This window comes from Pyrus communis, chromosome 10, assembly GCF_041283825.1.
Source record: "Pyrus communis isolate YQ-2024b chromosome 10, ASM4128382v1, whole genome shotgun sequence".
In the NCBI taxonomy this organism is placed as follows: Eukaryota; Viridiplantae; Streptophyta; class Magnoliopsida; order Rosales; family Rosaceae; genus Pyrus; species Pyrus communis.
This window is the reverse complement of record NC_142574.1, coordinates 383,555-400,656: the sequence shown is the minus strand read 5'-3', so window position 1 is coordinate 400,656 and position 17,102 is coordinate 383,555. Positions and strand designations below refer to the sequence as shown.

At 35.3% G+C, this 17,102-nt stretch overlaps 2 protein-coding genes across 4 annotated transcripts; both read left to right on the top strand.

Annotated features, from left to right (window-relative positions):
* The first annotated feature begins 2,282 nt into the window (after nucleotides 1-2,282).
* LOC137728797 (SUN domain-containing protein 4) lies at nucleotides 2,283-7,584 on the top strand. 3 transcript variants are annotated; one of them, XM_068467563.2, is made up of 5 exons: nucleotides 2,283-2,738; nucleotides 3,546-3,729; nucleotides 4,970-6,318; nucleotides 6,453-6,538; nucleotides 7,305-7,584. In XM_068467563.2, exons 2-5 carry the CDS (start codon nucleotides 3,576-3,578, stop codon nucleotides 7,552-7,554), a joined length of 1,839 nt encoding a protein of 612 aa, XP_068323664.2. In that variant the 5' UTR covers nucleotides 2,283-2,738; nucleotides 3,546-3,575; the 3' UTR covers nucleotides 7,555-7,584. The 3 variants fall into 3 exon arrangements, with proteins under 3 accessions (XP_068323664.2, XP_068323665.2, XP_068323666.2); XM_068467564.2 differs by having other exon boundaries at nucleotides 2,285-2,752; XM_068467565.2 differs by having other exon boundaries at nucleotides 2,418-3,175.
* Nucleotides 7,585-10,447: 2,863 nt separating this feature from the next.
* Nucleotides 10,448-13,828, top strand: LOC137730333 (putative glycosyltransferase At5g03795). Its single transcript, XM_068469401.2, has 4 exons — nucleotides 10,448-10,818; nucleotides 11,031-11,275; nucleotides 12,156-12,504; nucleotides 12,938-13,828. The coding sequence occupies exons 1-4, from the start codon at nucleotides 10,501-10,503 to the stop codon at nucleotides 13,610-13,612; spliced, it is 1,587 nt and encodes a 528-aa protein (XP_068325502.1). The 5' UTR covers nucleotides 10,448-10,500; the 3' UTR covers nucleotides 13,613-13,828.
* Nucleotides 13,829-17,102: the final 3,274 nt, after the last annotated feature.

The following is a 17,102-nucleotide window of genomic DNA, read 5'->3' as shown; positions in this document are numbered from 1 at the left end:
CTGTATAGCTTCAGATACATCCAAAATGTGTTTGAAGAGGTATGAAAGAGCCTATATAACTGGAGTCCTCATTTCCATCAATCATTATATTTTCTTCTTCCTCCTTATCTTCCGTACAAATTTTCGAGAGAGTAAACACACAAAGCAATTCGCTAGAGTTCTATAATCCAATGCGGGTTGTAGAATTAGGTAGTTGTATCCTGGTCGAGCATACGTTGTAGAACCACAAGCACACGAGTGGGACGGAAATACTGTTCGAATGACATAGCGTTTGCGCTAGCCTCTACCTTCAATTCATTCAAGTTAGTATCATATTAATTTTTGTAATTATTGTGTTATTGCATTCTGTATTGCAAATATATGTGAATAATAAAGTATACGTATTTTGGTTCTGTATTTCTGTTATTTTATTGTTTCTAAATTGTTCTCCAACAATAATTGGTTTCATTCCAGACAACGGCAACGAGCAGTGCATTTTTATTGTTTTAAACAACAATTTTTATTGTTTTAAGCAAATATAAAATGTATTAAGTATGCAAAATTTATTCAACAATTTGTAGAATGTTAATATAATAAGCTTAAAAAAAATTTCAATGTTCTAAAAATATTTTTAAGTAAATCATACAATCGCGAATATAATTTATACACCACTCACTCTCATCGACCCCGACGCTGAAGACTGTCACGAGCAAAGATAATGCAAAATAACGTGTACACCCATTGAAACGTGGCGAGCAATACGAAGGAAACTCAAATTTAAAATGAGTCGAAACATTTTCAGTGCATTAAAGATGAGATCACTAATTTACAAGTAGGTAGTCATGACAAATGAACTCCTCGTGACATGTCGGCACTTGTTTTATTTTCCAATCAAACGTCGGCACTTGCAACCAAAAAAAAAAAAAAAAACCCGACTAACACGGCTGTAGTTTAGTTTCGTTGAGACTTGAGACTTAGGAGTGAAGGCAGGAGGGCCAGCTCATGTCATATTGTCAATGCAGCATACGTGTAAGAAAAGTACTGGCTCTGCCACGTGCCACGTACTAACTAGATTTTGGCATTGGCAATGACCTGTGCGGTTACAGCTCACCAATTAATTTGACATTTGGAACCATGTAATTGGAAAGTAATCTGCAATTCATAAAGCACGAATCCAATCATTTTAACTAGCATGGAAGCTTTTCAATTAGTTTATTATCTTTAAGGAAGGTTGTTTTTTCTATTTCTATATTTATAAAATACCAAAAAAAATGTCAAATTCATATCTTTTGAGAAAATGATTCCCTAACATTTTTCTTTTGTATATATTTCCCTTTAATTACATCCGTCGTTTTCAAGTAATTTATTTATTTGATGATCATTTTTTGTTACAGAAAAAAGGAATTCCAATTGTTGAATTTTGGGCTTATCGTTATAGATGCAAAAACAAAATCTAGCTTGACAAAAAAAAAAAAAAAAAAAAAAAAAAAAGCAAAGGAAAATGTAGAAATGGTAACTTTATAATTAAAATCCTTTGGTGCTATTAGTGGAGTTACTTAACATATAATTAATATCTCTTTGTCAGTTTTATATATTATATCCCATTGTAGATTTCCTTGTCTCTCAAGACTTCAAAATTCCCACAAATCCCAAATAGTTGCTGTTTGGACACATGGACGCAACTTCCCTCTACTTCTCTTCTCCAAGTTCAGAAAACCAATCCAAAATCTCAACGTCCCATCCGAACTTACGTTTAAGTTTTGAATATATATATATATATATATATGACTATTTTTTTAGAAATAAACGATATTATCTATATTAAGAGAGAAGATGGATTTAGTCTTATAATAAGTTATCAATAATACGATTCAAACTCACTTTTGACGATAATCGAATCTAAGACCTCTAACTTACAAGTGAAAAAAATATTAGTATTACTAAGTAACTATGTGCCTCATTTTCTTAAAAAAAAAAAAAAAACAGTTATATGCCTCATTACTCCCTGCAAAACAAATCACAATTTACAAAAAAAAAATAAAAAAATTAAGGGTTATATTAATGAGTTATATATGAACATGTGTTAAACTGTAATTTAAAAATAAGTAGTTGAGAAGTATTTTTAGTGTGAATCATAGTGACACATGATATTATTAATTCACTATATTATGAAATATAAATATTGTAACTTATTATCAATATGGTCTACTCATATTATAATATTTAGATTTGTAATTGTGTGATGATTTCAACGTATCACTCAAAAAATTAGTAGAAAAACAAACTAAAAAATTAGAGAGGGAGAAGGACAGTGCGATTTCAAACAACAGAGAAAATCCAAGAGACAGCTGTTTAGAGAGAGAAAGAGGAGAGAGAGAGAGAGGGTAAAACTTAAAAAGCGTTTTACGAAGAAGCAACTATTCGGCCAAATCAAATCGAAAGCAAAACAGTTACGAGAGGAAGAGACAGACAACGCGCACAGTGATATGAGGACGATGAAGTATATAAAAAGGGTGACGACGTTTAACGTTCTTCAACGCAAAGGCAAAAGCGCTGACGACAATCTCCTGAAACTACGCCTTATCAACGCTCTGTTTGCGCTCTTCTGCTTCTTGCACGATGACTTGGAACTTCAATTCCTGACTTGCTTTCGCTAATCTCCAAAATTCCCCCACTTTCCCCCATTTTGTGTTTTGTTTTCTTGTTAATTTTGTTGATCATCTCGATACGATTGCCGACTGCTTCCACCAACCCAGAAGGTCTGCATCTGCATGTGATTCTCTAGTTCTTTCTTGCTTTTTATTTGTTTATTTATAATATTTTCTTGAATAAATTTGAATTTGGATCCGATCTTTGGTTACCTACCCAATTTAAGCTGGAATTATTGGACTAAGATCTGCATACATGTATTTAAATGTGTGTGTATGTATTTTGGATTTTTCTTTTTCAAGGAATTACTTGGTCGCATAAATAATTCGATTTTTATTAATTATAAAAAGAAAGAATTTTTTTTTGAAATTTGATGGGCAGAACCAGGCTGGCATCCATGGAAAAGCGTTTGCATTGGCTTGCCCTTTAATTTAGCTAAATGGGTTTTGTCAGTTTTACTCATTTCTCCAGCAGCTTTTGTAAAACAGAGCCTTGGTGACACACTGTTTCCTTTAGGATTAAAAGGGAGTTTTGCTTGGTTGCTAAGGTGAATTTTTCTCTTTTGGAGATTACCCTTTTCCATTTTCTCAACTGGGTGTGACTTGTATCATTTTTTTCTCTCTGTTTTTATTGGAATTTTACCATTTAAGATTTTATCTTAACTGTGAAGGCATTTATCTTCGTTTTCAATCTAAACACCATTTGCAATCTAAGTATTTTCGATTTCGCTAGAAAATGTAGAAACATGTAGCTGAATGTGCAAGTTATTGTTTTGTGATTGCTTCATTGACTTAAAATCCATTTAAAGCATCGTAACCTATTCGTTGTTTCCTCTTGTGGTGAAATGTATGTTCTTTCATTTCCTTGTTACTTTGGAGAGTAGAAGATTAATCAAATTTTGTTTTTCTTTTATGCAGGGTGTACTCTTATCTCTGGCTTTTTATGCGATGCAGAGATCACGTAGAGCTCTTCTGAACAGAAGAGCTTTAGGGATCAGTGGAAGGAGCCGCTTGTATAAGGTGTCTCTGTCTTTAGTTTTCGTCCTCTGGGGGATTGTCTTCCTTTTCAGCTTATGGTTCAGTCGTGGACATGGATACAAAGGTAACCTCTTTACTGAATATTATTAGGTTCTTCTGTAGGCTCCCCTTAGAACCTGTTACGGAGTGTTTGAAATGATTTCTCGAGTGCTAATGTGTTGGATCAACATTTTTTGTTGGGTTGCAATACCTCTTCTGATGCTCGGAATAATTCAGAATCTATGGTCTCACTTAATCTTGTTTACCTGAAAATTAGCTCGTTGTTACAGAACATATCAATCTTTCTTTTCTATTTTCCTTTGTTTGGGTCAACGATTCAGCATAGTAATTTATATGTTGTGGTGTTGTGTGCTACATTCTGCTTCTGTTGTTCAATTGGTTAGCTATGATCTTGGTTGTGATTGACTGAGAATACTGTTTCAGTTTCTGGTGTTTCTTTGCTTAAAATTTTAAGGCACGTCTTGAAAAAAGCTGTTGAAAAAACTGATTTTTGTTGAATATAGTGTGCAAATACAGTGTTGCTTAGGAACTCTTTAATAGACTCCGTCAACTTAGTAGAGGTTCTATGGGTTCAAAATTATGTGCAGAAGTGGTATGTTGTTAATTGCCAAATGATAGATCTCCGTAATAGTTTTGCATTTGAGAAAGAGTGAGGAAGAATGGGTTTAAAAATAAAATGTCTTATGTTGCACAAGGTTGGAACTTTCATTTTTTCCAAATATTGGTTGCAAGTCTCTTTTTGTTCTGATCAAATAGGTAATACACATGGTTATTTTAATCAAAGGAATTGTCACCAAGCTCGTTTGCTCTTCCATAAAGACAAAGAAGTCTTGGGTTTGAAACCCCATTTCCCCTTAACATCAGTATTTTTGCGCTAAAAGAAATGTTGTGGAAGGTTTCTGCAGATTGCAATTGCATGAATATTCCTGAGATTAAGATCGCTTGCAGTGCTAGCAAGCTTTGAAATATTCTTAGCGAAATTTTAGCTGAAAATCTCTCTGATAAAATCATAAATGGACTATCTTTTACATCCCTTTGTGAGCAAGTGAGTTCATTGAAGAATTATTGCCTGCAGTTTTTTTAATTTAAGACAGCCTGAATGCCATGTTGATTTTATAGAGACAAAACCAGAACATTATTTTGTGTCATCGGCAGTGCTATAGATTAAAATAAGAGAGTGACTCTTATGGCCTTGTATTGATCTTACTTCTTTTTGTTTTTTTTGTTTTTATTTATACTTTTGATATTATATATGGTCATGCATGCTTATGAGTTATTTTTTTCCTATTTTTCTGTTTATGCAGATGGATCCACTGTATCTCCAGTTGGTATATCAACTTGGGACGAAGCTAAGCTGGATCGTGATGAACACTATGATATACAAAAAGAAACTGATTCGGGCTACTCTTCTGGAGGTGAGTGCACAAATGGGGTTGAAACCGGTGGTTTAAATGGTGAGTTCTTTGCTATTGAAGGAAGTAAACAGCATCCCTCCGGTGAAGGAAGTAGACAGCAAGATTTAGCTGAAGGAAGTCTACATCGTGCCTCAGCTGAAGGAAGTATCTTTCATGCCTCAGCTGTGGATGAGCAACCTGAGGTGGTGACCGCTGGTTCAGGTGTAAAACTTGAAAATGATGCTCCAAAGAATGGTCGGTTGCCTCGTGCTGTGCCTCTTGGTCTTGATGAATTCAAGAGCAAAACATTTAGTTCCAAAAGTAAATCTGGAAATGGTCAGGCTGGAGGCATAAAACATAGAGTGGAGCCTGGTGGTGCAGAGTACAATTATGCGTCAGCCGCAAAGGGAGCCAAGGTCTTGGCTTTCAACAAGGAAGCTAAGGGTGCCTCTAATATCTTAGGCAAAGACAAAGACAAGTACCTTCGCAATCCATGTTCTGCAGAAGAAAAGTTTGTCGATATAGAGCTTTCTGAAGAAACCTTGGTAGATACAATTGAAATAGCTAATCTTGAGCACTATTCGTCTAATTTAAAAGATTTTGTGGTGCTCGGCAGTTTGACTTATCCAACAAATGAATGGGTCTTTCTTGGGAATGTTACTGCTGCAAATAATAAACTTGTACAAAGGTTTGTACTTCAGCAACCCAAGTGGGTGAGATATATAAAGTTGAAACTTTTGAGCCATTATGGTTCAGAATTCTACTGCACTCTTAGTATTATTGAACTTTATGGAGTTGATGCTGTTGAGCGAATGCTTGAGGATTTGATTTCTGTTGAAAGCAGTTCGTTTGTTTCTGAGGGAGCAACAGTTGACCAGAAACCTGTACCCTCCCACCCAGACTCCCTTGAGGTTGATGAATTTTATCATGATATTGTTAAAGAATCGGAACCCCAATATGCAGCTGGAGGGTCTAATGTGAATAATGATATGATGAATAGTGAAGTGCTTGATCCTGTCAAAGAAGTTCGTCATCAACAAGTTAATAGGATGCCTGGGGACACTGTTCTTAAAATTTTAATGCAGAAAGTTCGTTCATTAGATTTCAGTTTATCAGTTCTAGAGCGATACCTGGAGGAATCTACTTCAAAATATGGCAGTATTTTCGGAGAATTTGACAAAGATTTGGGAGAGAAAGATACAGATTTACAGAAGATCAGAGAAGACATAAGGAATCTCGTTCAAAGCCAGGAAGACATTGTATGTGAAATTCTACGTCATAGAATTTTGACTATTATTAGATTTGTTATGCTTCTTGTTAATAATAGTATTATCTGTTTTTTTTTTGGTAGTATTATGCATTTTACTTTTCTAATGGTTTGTTTTCCTTGCAGGCTAACGATGTTCACAATCTCAGATCTTGGCAGTCCTTAGTTACCATGCAATTGAATAATCTAGTCAGGGACAATGCTCTCCTGAGGTCAGATTTTTTTTCTTGAATATTTCTTTTGTGAATCCATGTGGTGGTGAGTTGACAGAGTAACGGTTTTATTTATAACATTAAAAGCCAAAAGTACAAAAATGAACAAGAAGTCCACCGGTACTATCAAGAAAGTACAGAATCAGCCTTATGCTGAAAGACGTACAACAAGAACATAGCTGATCTTCAATCTGGTAGAAGAATAGAAAAGGAATACTCTTTAAGCTCAAAAGCACCAGATGCCCACAAGGAAGCCCAAAAACAAACCTTATCCTATAAACAGTCCAATTCATCACCAGACATATCCTCAGAAATCCCCTTGTTTCTCCCTGCCCATAAAACCCACAAGACTGCCATTATAGCACCTCCTGAAAGTTACACAAAAATAAAAGGAAAGAAAATTCCAAAAACTGTGTTTTGAATCAGTATATGTTTTTAGACATTGAACAGTAATTTGTTTGGTTTGAATTTAAGTAAATTTCAGCGTGAATTAGTCAAGTGTGAAAATTATTTTAGTGAATTATTTTTTAAGCAAGTTAATTTATATATAAGGGGTAGGCAACCTTGTGCTTGTTTTTCAATTGTGTTTTTCACCAAATCTATGCAAGTGGAAGCAAATGTAAGAAACAGATGTTATTGCAGATGAGGTGTACCTTAAGAAATAAGGATTCCTAGTTTGATTGCATCTGCTTGTTTTTGCTAGCGAACTATGTGTGTAGGTGGTTGTATAATTTGAACCTAATAAAAGTTGTTATTGACCTTGCAGATCTGAGGTTGAAAGGGTGAGGGAGAAGCAGATATCTGTAGATAATAAGGGTGTCTTAATATTTCTTATATGCATAATATTTTCATTGTTAGCTCTTGTGAGGCTTTTCACAGAAATGGCGGTTAGTGTTTATATGGCATTGAGTGTTGATAGAACAACAGAAAAGCCGAGGAAATTTTGTTCGATGAGTTCTTCCTGGCTTTTTTTACTTGTGAGCTGTATCCTTGTCCTGTTTATATTATCATTATAATCTTGGAGCTTTTTGGCTTTCTTGTGGTAATTGCTTTTACTTTTTGGTTGACGCATCCAACATTCCATTTGATTCTGTTGGTGGGAGTGGTCTATGAGTTATGATTTGTAGGTGAACGTCGATTATCAACAATAACCCCTCATACAGCTTTGCTTTTATGTTTCTTATGGATCACAGTTTGTATGTAACTCGTCGCGATTTGTATTTTGAATTCGTGGGAAAGATAAGAAGGTGAAGAATTGCAAGCATGAGTTATAGGATTCCCCTCAGTCGAATACTTTAATTGCAAAATGAATAGGGTTGTTTACATGATCAATTACATAGACACACAAAACTCTGTAAGAGGTGGAGTCCTATTATTGTATGAGGTAGGGACTCGTATTAGGGGGTATCAATTTTGTTTGTGTGTCCAAACATGGGTTTAAGCCCTATCCTATCATGCTGTCATAAATCCAAAGCTCTCTTCTTATTGCCGTGTGCTCACTTTAATTTTGTCTCTTGATTCCTCTTTGATTTATTCTATCTTCTGTTGTGCGGAAATCACTTCACTCAAAATAAAGGGAGGGAGGAGCATTTTTCTGGTCATGCACCTTTTGGTTTGTACTTTTTTTTGGTCAGATGGTTTGTAGTAACAAGTAAGAAAAGAAGCGATTCTTGACTTTGGACAGGATGATGGCATGGGGGTCCTCCCATCTGTCTCTAATCTCCTATATGGATGCAGATGGGAAGTACCTTCCTGCACACGGCAGGCCCTTTCCCCAATCTGTTGTCCAGATGATAAGGAAATGAGCTCCATTTCCTTTTATTCAAAACTAACGATAAGTAGAATTCGGTCTTGTTGCTCTAGTGGTTAAGAGTATTTATTTTCACATATAATGCTAAAGTAACAAATCTCCTCCATAAAATAGAAATATTTTTATATCAATTAGAAAGTGTCGTTCTTCATGATTGATGAAAGAAACATGGAAGGCTTTGGATTATATAGCAATGCACGAAGAATGTCGGATATCTATGATTGTTGGCATGGCATCACCAACTTATTATTGACAATGTAATGATTATATTCTTTAGAAACTAATTACCAATCCTTTTCTATTGTATGAATCCAATTGATTATACATATACGTAATTAATAAAATTTCAAAGATAGGCGACAGGAGGTCGTTCTATCAGAGAATTAGTCTTTTCTAATCGCTCTGAGCGGGAAGGAAGTAGCTAATTTTGTAGTTGATGGCTAATTCTCGGGTCCTAGTTTCTTTTTGACAGTCTTGTGCTAGTTTGGAGGGTAAGCCTTATGTGTAACTCAACTCACGTAATCTATTATTATCCTTCTACATGTACGTAAATCTCAAAATTCAAACTCATCCAATGGTAATAAATACAGTGGTGAGGATTATCACTATTTGAAGGTGGTGATCGAAAATGCACCTCACATTTTCAAGTTTCATCTAAGGGTAATGCTAAGGAGACCAAATTTCTAAACCAAATGATGTAGACGTTGATAAGTGGATTATTACTTAAGTATTGATTAACGTGCTTATATTCTATTGGTAACACATCATTTAGTTTGCAAATTAGGTTTAAAAATTTGGTCTCCCTAACATTACCATTCATCCAATAGTAAAAGGATGACCACGAGACAGATTGCAAACTCAAAATCTCTAAATTTGAATCTTTCACATGCACCAAAGCATTTGAGTTTATCTACCACGTGCTATTTTTTGAATTATTGCCCATATTCAGAGCCCATAATTTTAGAGAACTAAGGAATCAAATTCAGAATTCCGAGTGTTAGAGTGAGTTTTATTTGATGTTTCGAACCTTTTTTCACCAAAAAGAAGTGAAAGTGGGTGGTGGAATTTTCCAAGTTACCTAAAGAAAAAAAGAAAGAAGTGATTGTGCCTAGCTTAAGAGATGATAATTAAAAATAAAAGTCAAAGTTTCATAGGAGAGCGAGGTAAATACAATTTTTTTTTTTATTATAAATTTATTACCCTTAAAAGTAGGGGGATAGTTTAAAACTATTACGATAATTTAGGAGAAATTAAAGTTTCAAACTCGAAACATATGGAAGAAAACGCAACACTTCATTCACTAGAATATTGGACCATATGCAGGTACATATGAATTCAATATTGCATTGTTTTGGTTGTCTTAGGTCAATTAATTATTTGTTCACTGAATCACTGCGTCTATTACTTAGTTTACTTGGTTTATTATATTAATTGGACAGTGTGAATTGATATGCTTGGAGACCCTTGCTATCTGCAACCATAATAAACACGTTCTATACACATGATACCTCGTACTCTTTTTTTAAAAAGAATATTGATAAAAGTTATTATAAAATTGATTAACAATATAAGAGTAACTTAACGTACTTAAAATTTACAAAACTTTTGGATGATTGACTGTAAAAATAATTGGCCGGCAGCAACAAATAGTCAATGCCCAGAGTTTGTCACGCGGCACTTCACTTGGAGGATATATAGCGCATAATGACTGTAAAAATTCACAACAAAATTTGGATGATTAACTGTCTAATTAATGTCTAGTCGTTTTAGAGGATAGCACGAAGGTGGCGAACACTGCACTTGGTCACGCAGCATTTAAGTGGGGGGATTCTAACACCTCATATTATGCTGGTGTGTGTCGAGTGTTTTCCTGGGTCGTGTCCTTGCACACACGTATATATTACATCTACAGAAACTTTTCCATATGTACAACCCTTAACCAAAGAATGACTTTTATGAGCAGCAAGGAATAACCATCTGTTTAAGTTATGAATCAATCTGCAAAATATGCGCATTATTCATAACATTACTAGCTACCTAGTGAGTGTGATAAATTGTGACTAGTACTTGTGGAAGAATATATATATATATATATATATATATATATATATTTAGAGAGAGAGAGAAAGAGAGCGTGATCTAGAATCTAGAGATGAAACCTCCTCTCAGCAACAAGAAGCCAAATTCTTTGTTGTCGTCGTCTTCCTATTCAGTTTTGCTTCTAGCTTTTGTGGTGCCATTTTTTGTGATATCATTGCTGGTTTGCAGTTTGGGCGTCACGAGTTCGCTTTCGTGGTCATGGAGATTCGGCAACGTATTGGAGACTGAAGACTATTCTTCTTCTTCATCAGCTTTCTCTGCAACTGCAACACCACCAAGGCCTCCTCAAGTTCTTGAAGCCGCTAAACAAGGTCATAACATCACTTCTTCCTCAAAACCAAATGAAACAGTTGTCCCTCGTCAAAATATCGTAAGATTTCTATGTACTTTGTCTTTCTTTTTATTACAAGCGACACTACTACTCTAAGCTAGACTAAGAGGAGTGAGAGAGTCTGAACTCTAAACCCGAGATGCAATGGGTTGAAGAGAAAGCTCTATCCACCACCACTAGCAATTAATGTCTTTCTTCAAGCTCACACGAATTTCCTGTTTATCTAACGGCACTAATTGAATGTACCGCAGGGAGAAAAACAAGGGATGGTGTGGATTAATGGTACAGAATCTGATGAAATTAATGGGACATCGGCTATAATAACTAGTACATCAATCAAGAGATATAGCAGGTTGGAGAAACTTGAAGCAAATTTGGCCGGAGTCCGGGCTTCCATAAGAGAAGCTGCTCGAGTCCGAAATCTAACTTCTACCCATGAAGATCCAGACTATGTTCCTCGTGGACCAATTTACAGGAATGCAAATGCTTTTCACAGGTACGTATAATCTTAATAATTATTCCATATATAATCTCCACCTCTCTTTGTAATGGTACTAATAAATAATTAGGTAAAACTTCCACAAATACTATGTGGACTATTAGGGGTGTGCGTAAATATATACCATCTAAACTAAAAATCTTGTCAATATGACAAATGATACTCTTATCACATATTTGTACATCTCTCTAATACAGATGAGACAAACATGTGTTAGTGTCCCTATTTCTATTAGAGAAGTACTACAAATGTGTGGTAAGTGTAATATTATGTTCTAATATTATTATGTTCTCAATCTATGAGTTAAACTTGCGTTTTAGAGTGAATGTTCCACCTCCATTATTTTTAGTTAAAAAAATTTAGTTCAAACGTTTTCATGTGCAACACATTTGAGTCTTTTTCAAGGCTATTTTGCCAATTAAAAGACCCATAGATGGCTTAAGATAAAAATGTAGTTGATTAAAGTTCGTGGGTGGGACAATATATTATGCGTCCTTGAAAGACAAGCTGTGTTTAATGAAATTCTTATCACAAGTTGTCTAGGGCTAATGAATTGGTGCTTGAAAAAAGTGCTCACGCGCACAACACAGCCGTTTTGATGTAATTTTTAACGGATATTGACAGAGATGGTACATTTACACTAAATGTGGAGTTTGTATGGTAAATTGGCAAGACTTCAAATTTTGGGGACATTTGCGCACACCTTTAATAGTCCATGGGGTGTTTGTGCAAATTTCTTTAATGTTTATGAGGAAGTATTATTGTCTAGACTACACTGCTGACTACTTGTATTAGAAAAGTGATGCGCAAGATGATCACTGATGAAATATGGTACAAATAGTTTTATTGTCATCTAACTATATCTGTATCACTGCAGGAGTTACTTGAAGATGGAAAAGCATTTCAAGATATATGTATACGAAGAAGGAGAGCCACCGATATTTCACAACGGTCCATGCAAAAGCATATATTCGACAGAAGGGAGATTTATTCATGAAATGGAAATGGAGAATATTTACAGAACAAGAGATCCAGATCAGGCCCTCGTTTATTTTCTTCCCTTCAGCGTGGTGATGCTGGTGCAGTACCTGTACGTGGCCGACTCCCACGACACTCAGCCCATCGGGCGAGCTGTCGTCGACTATGTCAATGTCATTTCGGATAAGCATCCCTTTTGGAATCGAAGTCTTGGTGCTGATCACTTTATGCTTTCTTGTCATGATTGGGTAACAATAAATCTTATATGTTCCTCCCAACCTTTTCCCTCTTCGTTTTTTTTTCTTTTTCTTTCCCTTTCTGATTGTCTCTACATTTTTGTAAAATATAGTCCAATATATATTAGTGATCACTTGATTAATTTAGTGATAATTATTTGCACTTTTGGTGACAACTTAAACTTTTGTGTATAATACATGATATATATTTATTTTAGGTTAAACGAAATTTTGGAACATCCAATCCGTTAATTATCCCTTTTTTTCATGTCTAACCCTTTTTTTTATGCCAACATGTGTCTAACTCTTTATCTACGGATGAGATTGCACATTAGGGTTGATGTTCGCTTGATATATGTTGTTGGTCTCGTTCCCTAGCTACAATGTAAAATAATGGTACCAAACTAGTTAGTTATGAATTGATTTTGTCTATGTACACATACAGGGGCCGAGCACATCTGCATATGTTCCTCATTTATACCAAAACTCCATAAGAGTGCTATGCAACGCAAACACATCCGAAGGATTCAACCCTTCAAAAGATGTCTCATTTCCAGAAATCCATCTCCGAACCGGGGAAACCAAAGGACTTCTCGGTGGTCTCTCCCCATCCCGAAGGTCGATTCTTGCCTTCTTCGCAGGCCGGCTTCATGGCCACATAAGGTACCTGCTTCTAAACGAATGGAAAGAAAAAGATCAAGACGTGCAAGTTTACGACCAACTCCCCAACGGTGTGTCCTATGAATCAATGTTGAAGAAGAGCAGGTTCTGCTTGTGCCCTAGCGGTTACGAAGTGGCAAGTCCGAGAGTGGTGGAAGCCATATACGCAGAGTGTGTTCCGGTGTTGATTTCGGACAGCTATGTTCCACCGTTCAGCGATGTTCTGGAGTGGAAGTCGTTTTCTGTGCAAGTGCAAGTGAAGGACATACCAAACATCAAAAGGATACTGATGGGAATATCACAAAGTCGGTACTTGAGAATGCAGAGGAGAGTGAAGCAGGTGCAGAGGCATTTTGTGGTGAATGGACCTTCCAAGAGATTCGATGTTTTCCATATGATTGTTCACTCCATTTGGCTCAGGAGGTTGAATATCCGCATTGAGGATGAACGAGTTGAGTAGAATCTTTTTACTTCAGTCCTATATATTACATGCATGGTAGTATGGTACATGGCATGGGACCGTAACAATTTTTCGCTTTTACAACTGGGGCAATGTAGAATAAAAATAATAAATATATATGAGGGAATTACCAGAGGATCATGATGTATAAGGAGTAGGATTCTCTCCCCTCCTATTTCCATCCCATTCCTTTCCTTCCTCTCACATATTGCTTTTTGTCTTATTGCCACTAGAAAAAAATCAATATAAGATGTTGACGTAACTAAACCGTAACCGTTCAAATAGGAGGGGAGGGAAGGGGAGAGAGATTAGGAGGGGAGAGAATTCTCCTCCAATTCATAAAGTTACATCTCTAAGACCGTCTCCAACCCATGAGATAAAACTTAAAATATAAGCTTTAGAACCCCTCCAAACCATCTCCAACTATTGGGATAAAATAAGCCCTGAGGATAAAATATATCTTTAGGCTGAATTCTCCTCAGGATATAAGCTTGACTTAAATTATTCTGAACCCACCAAATTGATTTATTTCAAACCTTTTTTTTTTTTTTTACTATAATTTAATGGCTATGATCAAATGAGATCAAATCTAGTGGTAAAAAAAAGATTTGGCTGCCCAAAATTAATTCTAACGTCTAAACTTTGTAAGTACCTATGTATTTGTAATAAATTTTATTTCTAAAAAATTACAGGAAAAAAAAAATTAGGCTAAAAATATTATTTAATAATCTTGAGCTAAAATTTTAAGCCATAAAGGGTTGGAGAGAAAAAAAAATTATGGATTATGGCTTAAATTTTTAAGCTTTATCCCCAAAAGTTGGAGATGATCTAAGACGATTAGTTTCTTACTTTATTCTTGCAAACATCAGATTTTTAATTATCACTTTGCTTACTAACGTATAAATAGAATAGTGTCGGGTTATAATTTGTCATCTCCAATGGTGCAGAGACTATTTTGTTCCTCTCAACATTTAATTACTTTTTAGCATATTGAGGCATATTATGGTACAAAACTCACACATCAACTATTATGTTGTTTATATAGTAAAATCGTTATACAGTAATATTTTATAAAATAATAACTTCCTTAAATTCATAAAAAAATTCATGTCCCAACTTGGTACCGTTTTGTATAAGAATAAACTTTACACTTCACATTGTAATAAATAATTTTTTTTAATCCTGTCTTAAGGAAACACATATTCACATAGTAATAGTTGGCAATGGGTATAACAATATGGAATATGACAAATAAAAGTTTAAGATGGACTAAAATATTTCTTTAAAGTTGTTTGGGACAATACTTTAGTTTTTAGAGTTGATGTGTTTTTAAGCTTGCATGTATGTAATATTTCGTCAACATTGACACCTTCTTGTTGAAGCCAAAATGTTTGTTACTTCTCTAACATGTTTATAGCTTCTTATCATGAAACTTCTGGTATTTGCATACGGTCATTTAAAGAATCTTTTTCAGAAAATAGAACACTCATTAAGGATATATAAGTCAACAAATAATTTTTTTTAACTACATCTCTATTAAGTAATACCTCCTTAAAGTTATAAAATTGGTTTGGTCCCAACTTACTTTCTTGAGGTTTTACTGTATTAATTAAACTATTATTACACTTATCTAAATTATTTTATGGAACAATTTTAATAATATATCAGCAAATATTTCGGATATGACACGTGTAAGGTTGTAAACCAATTAGCGAGATTTGTGTTAAGGTGGAACCAATTAGCCATATTTTTAATACCTATTTTTACGTTTTTTAAAATAAAATTGAACAAAAGATCTAACAGCTAGTTGACGTCAACCTGTCTTTTTACTTGGACGGTTAGATGTACTCGGGTGCTTTATCTTGTGTTCTAGCAAGTGCGATGTATTTTGGCTTTGAGAATGTTACCCCGTACGCATTTCTCTAAACTAGCTAAAGATACGAGATCATATACCAGTGCAAACATACCTGCAAGAATAGACGTACCTAACAGACATCGAGTTAACATCCCGAAGGGGTGTGCTACCCCTGAAGGACGGTTGGTCTTCCTTATTGGATGGCCTGGTGCACCAACGGATAGCCAATCAACCTATCAATGGCCTAAAGCGCAACATATCACTTGATTTGTGTGATCACTTCCTTAGAAGAGAAAGAATAAGGCGCAAAATGAATCCATATTCGATCGTTGTATCAATTATTTTGATCTCATGAAATTAATTTGGATTACTCTCGAGAATTGAAATTCTTGGTCCAGTATACTAGTTTGGGGACGGTATATGAAATTGGAGTGAGATTAGCATCGATGATGTTTCAATTATATGGTTACTACCAATATAAATGAAAAATGACGATATCGAACTGCATTCCGTTGATTAGTGACGATGTAGAACTAATTGACCCTATTAAAATTACAATACAGGTTGAAATTAGATTCGTTATCAAAGTGTGTTTAGACCCAACTGAAATCACAATTCAGGTTGAATTAGGTTCCTTATTAAAGGTTGTTTGGACATGTCGTTCCTACGTTGCCCAATGTAATCATGTTATATTATAAGTGGGAAAGGAAGTGTAATGAAATGAATGAAATAGTGCAATGTAATGCACGCCTTAAGGTGCAAGGTTTCTCTTAAACACCTTGTGATTGATTATAGCATATGAATTGGTTATAGCATTTCTCCATGGGAATATTGATATGAAGATTTACATGTAAGTTCTCAAAAAGTTACATGAACTGATTCAACTTGTTTAGACCACGGAACACCTTTCAACTCGTTTGAGGCGTTCACTTTACGGATTGAAACAATTCGGGCAGATGTGATATACTCGTCTAAGTGACTATTTAATCAGTCAAGGATATGAATAAAACTATGGTGGCATGTTAAATTAAAATGTCATTCTCTGAATTGCTAGAGTTACAACTTATGTCAATGACATGAATCTCTCATAAACTGTAGAAGAGTTTGAGAAAACTGCCTCGAACCTGAAGAAGGAATTTGAGATGAATGATCTTGGGAAAAGTCATTTGTGTCTTAGTCCATCAGTCGAACCACATCCAACAGGTGTTGCTTTTGAGTACACCCATGATCATTCATAAGCTAGATGCAAATGAGACCTTGAAGAGGTTGTGGAACTCAAAATTCCATATCTAAGTTCAACTTTCGCTTTGATGTAAACAACTTATTGCATTAAACAAGACATCTTCTTCGTTGTTGATTTGTTGGTAAAGCTATAGTATTGCGCCTACACTTAGTGTGACATCCCACATTGCCCAGGGAAGTGATCCTTATATGTATATTCCCATCTCTACCTAGCACGAGGCCTTTTGGGAGCTCACTGGCTTCAGGTTCCATGGGAACTTCGAAGTTAAGCGAGTAACGCGCGAGAGTACTCCCAGGATGGGTGACCCATTGGGAAGTTCTCGTGTGAGTTCCCAGCAACAAAATCGCCAGCAACAAAATCGTGAAGGCGTGGTCGGGGCCCAAGGCGGATAA

Bases quoted from the DNA above. Each gene is read 5' to 3' on its own strand.
- LOC137728797 (XM_068467563.2), top strand. From the start codon at position 3,576: ATGCAGAGATCACGTAGAGCTCTTCTGAACAGAAGAGCTTTAGGGATC. The intron at 3,730-4,969 runs GTAACCTCTTTA...CTGTTTATGCAG, and splicing joins TCGTGGACATGGATACAAAG to ATGGATCCACTGTATCTCCA. The intron at 6,539-7,304 runs GTCAGATTTTTT...TTGACCTTGCAG, and splicing joins AGGGACAATGCTCTCCTGAG to ATCTGAGGTTGAAAGGGTGA.
- LOC137730333 (XM_068469401.2), top strand. From the start codon at position 10,501: ATGAAACCTCCTCTCAGCAACAAGAAGCCAAATTCTTTGTTGTCGTCG. The intron at 11,276-12,155 runs GTACGTATAATC...GTATCACTGCAG, and splicing joins AATGCAAATGCTTTTCACAG to GAGTTACTTGAAGATGGAAA. The intron at 12,505-12,937 runs GTAACAATAAAT...GTACACATACAG, and splicing joins TGCTTTCTTGTCATGATTGG to GGGCCGAGCACATCTGCATA.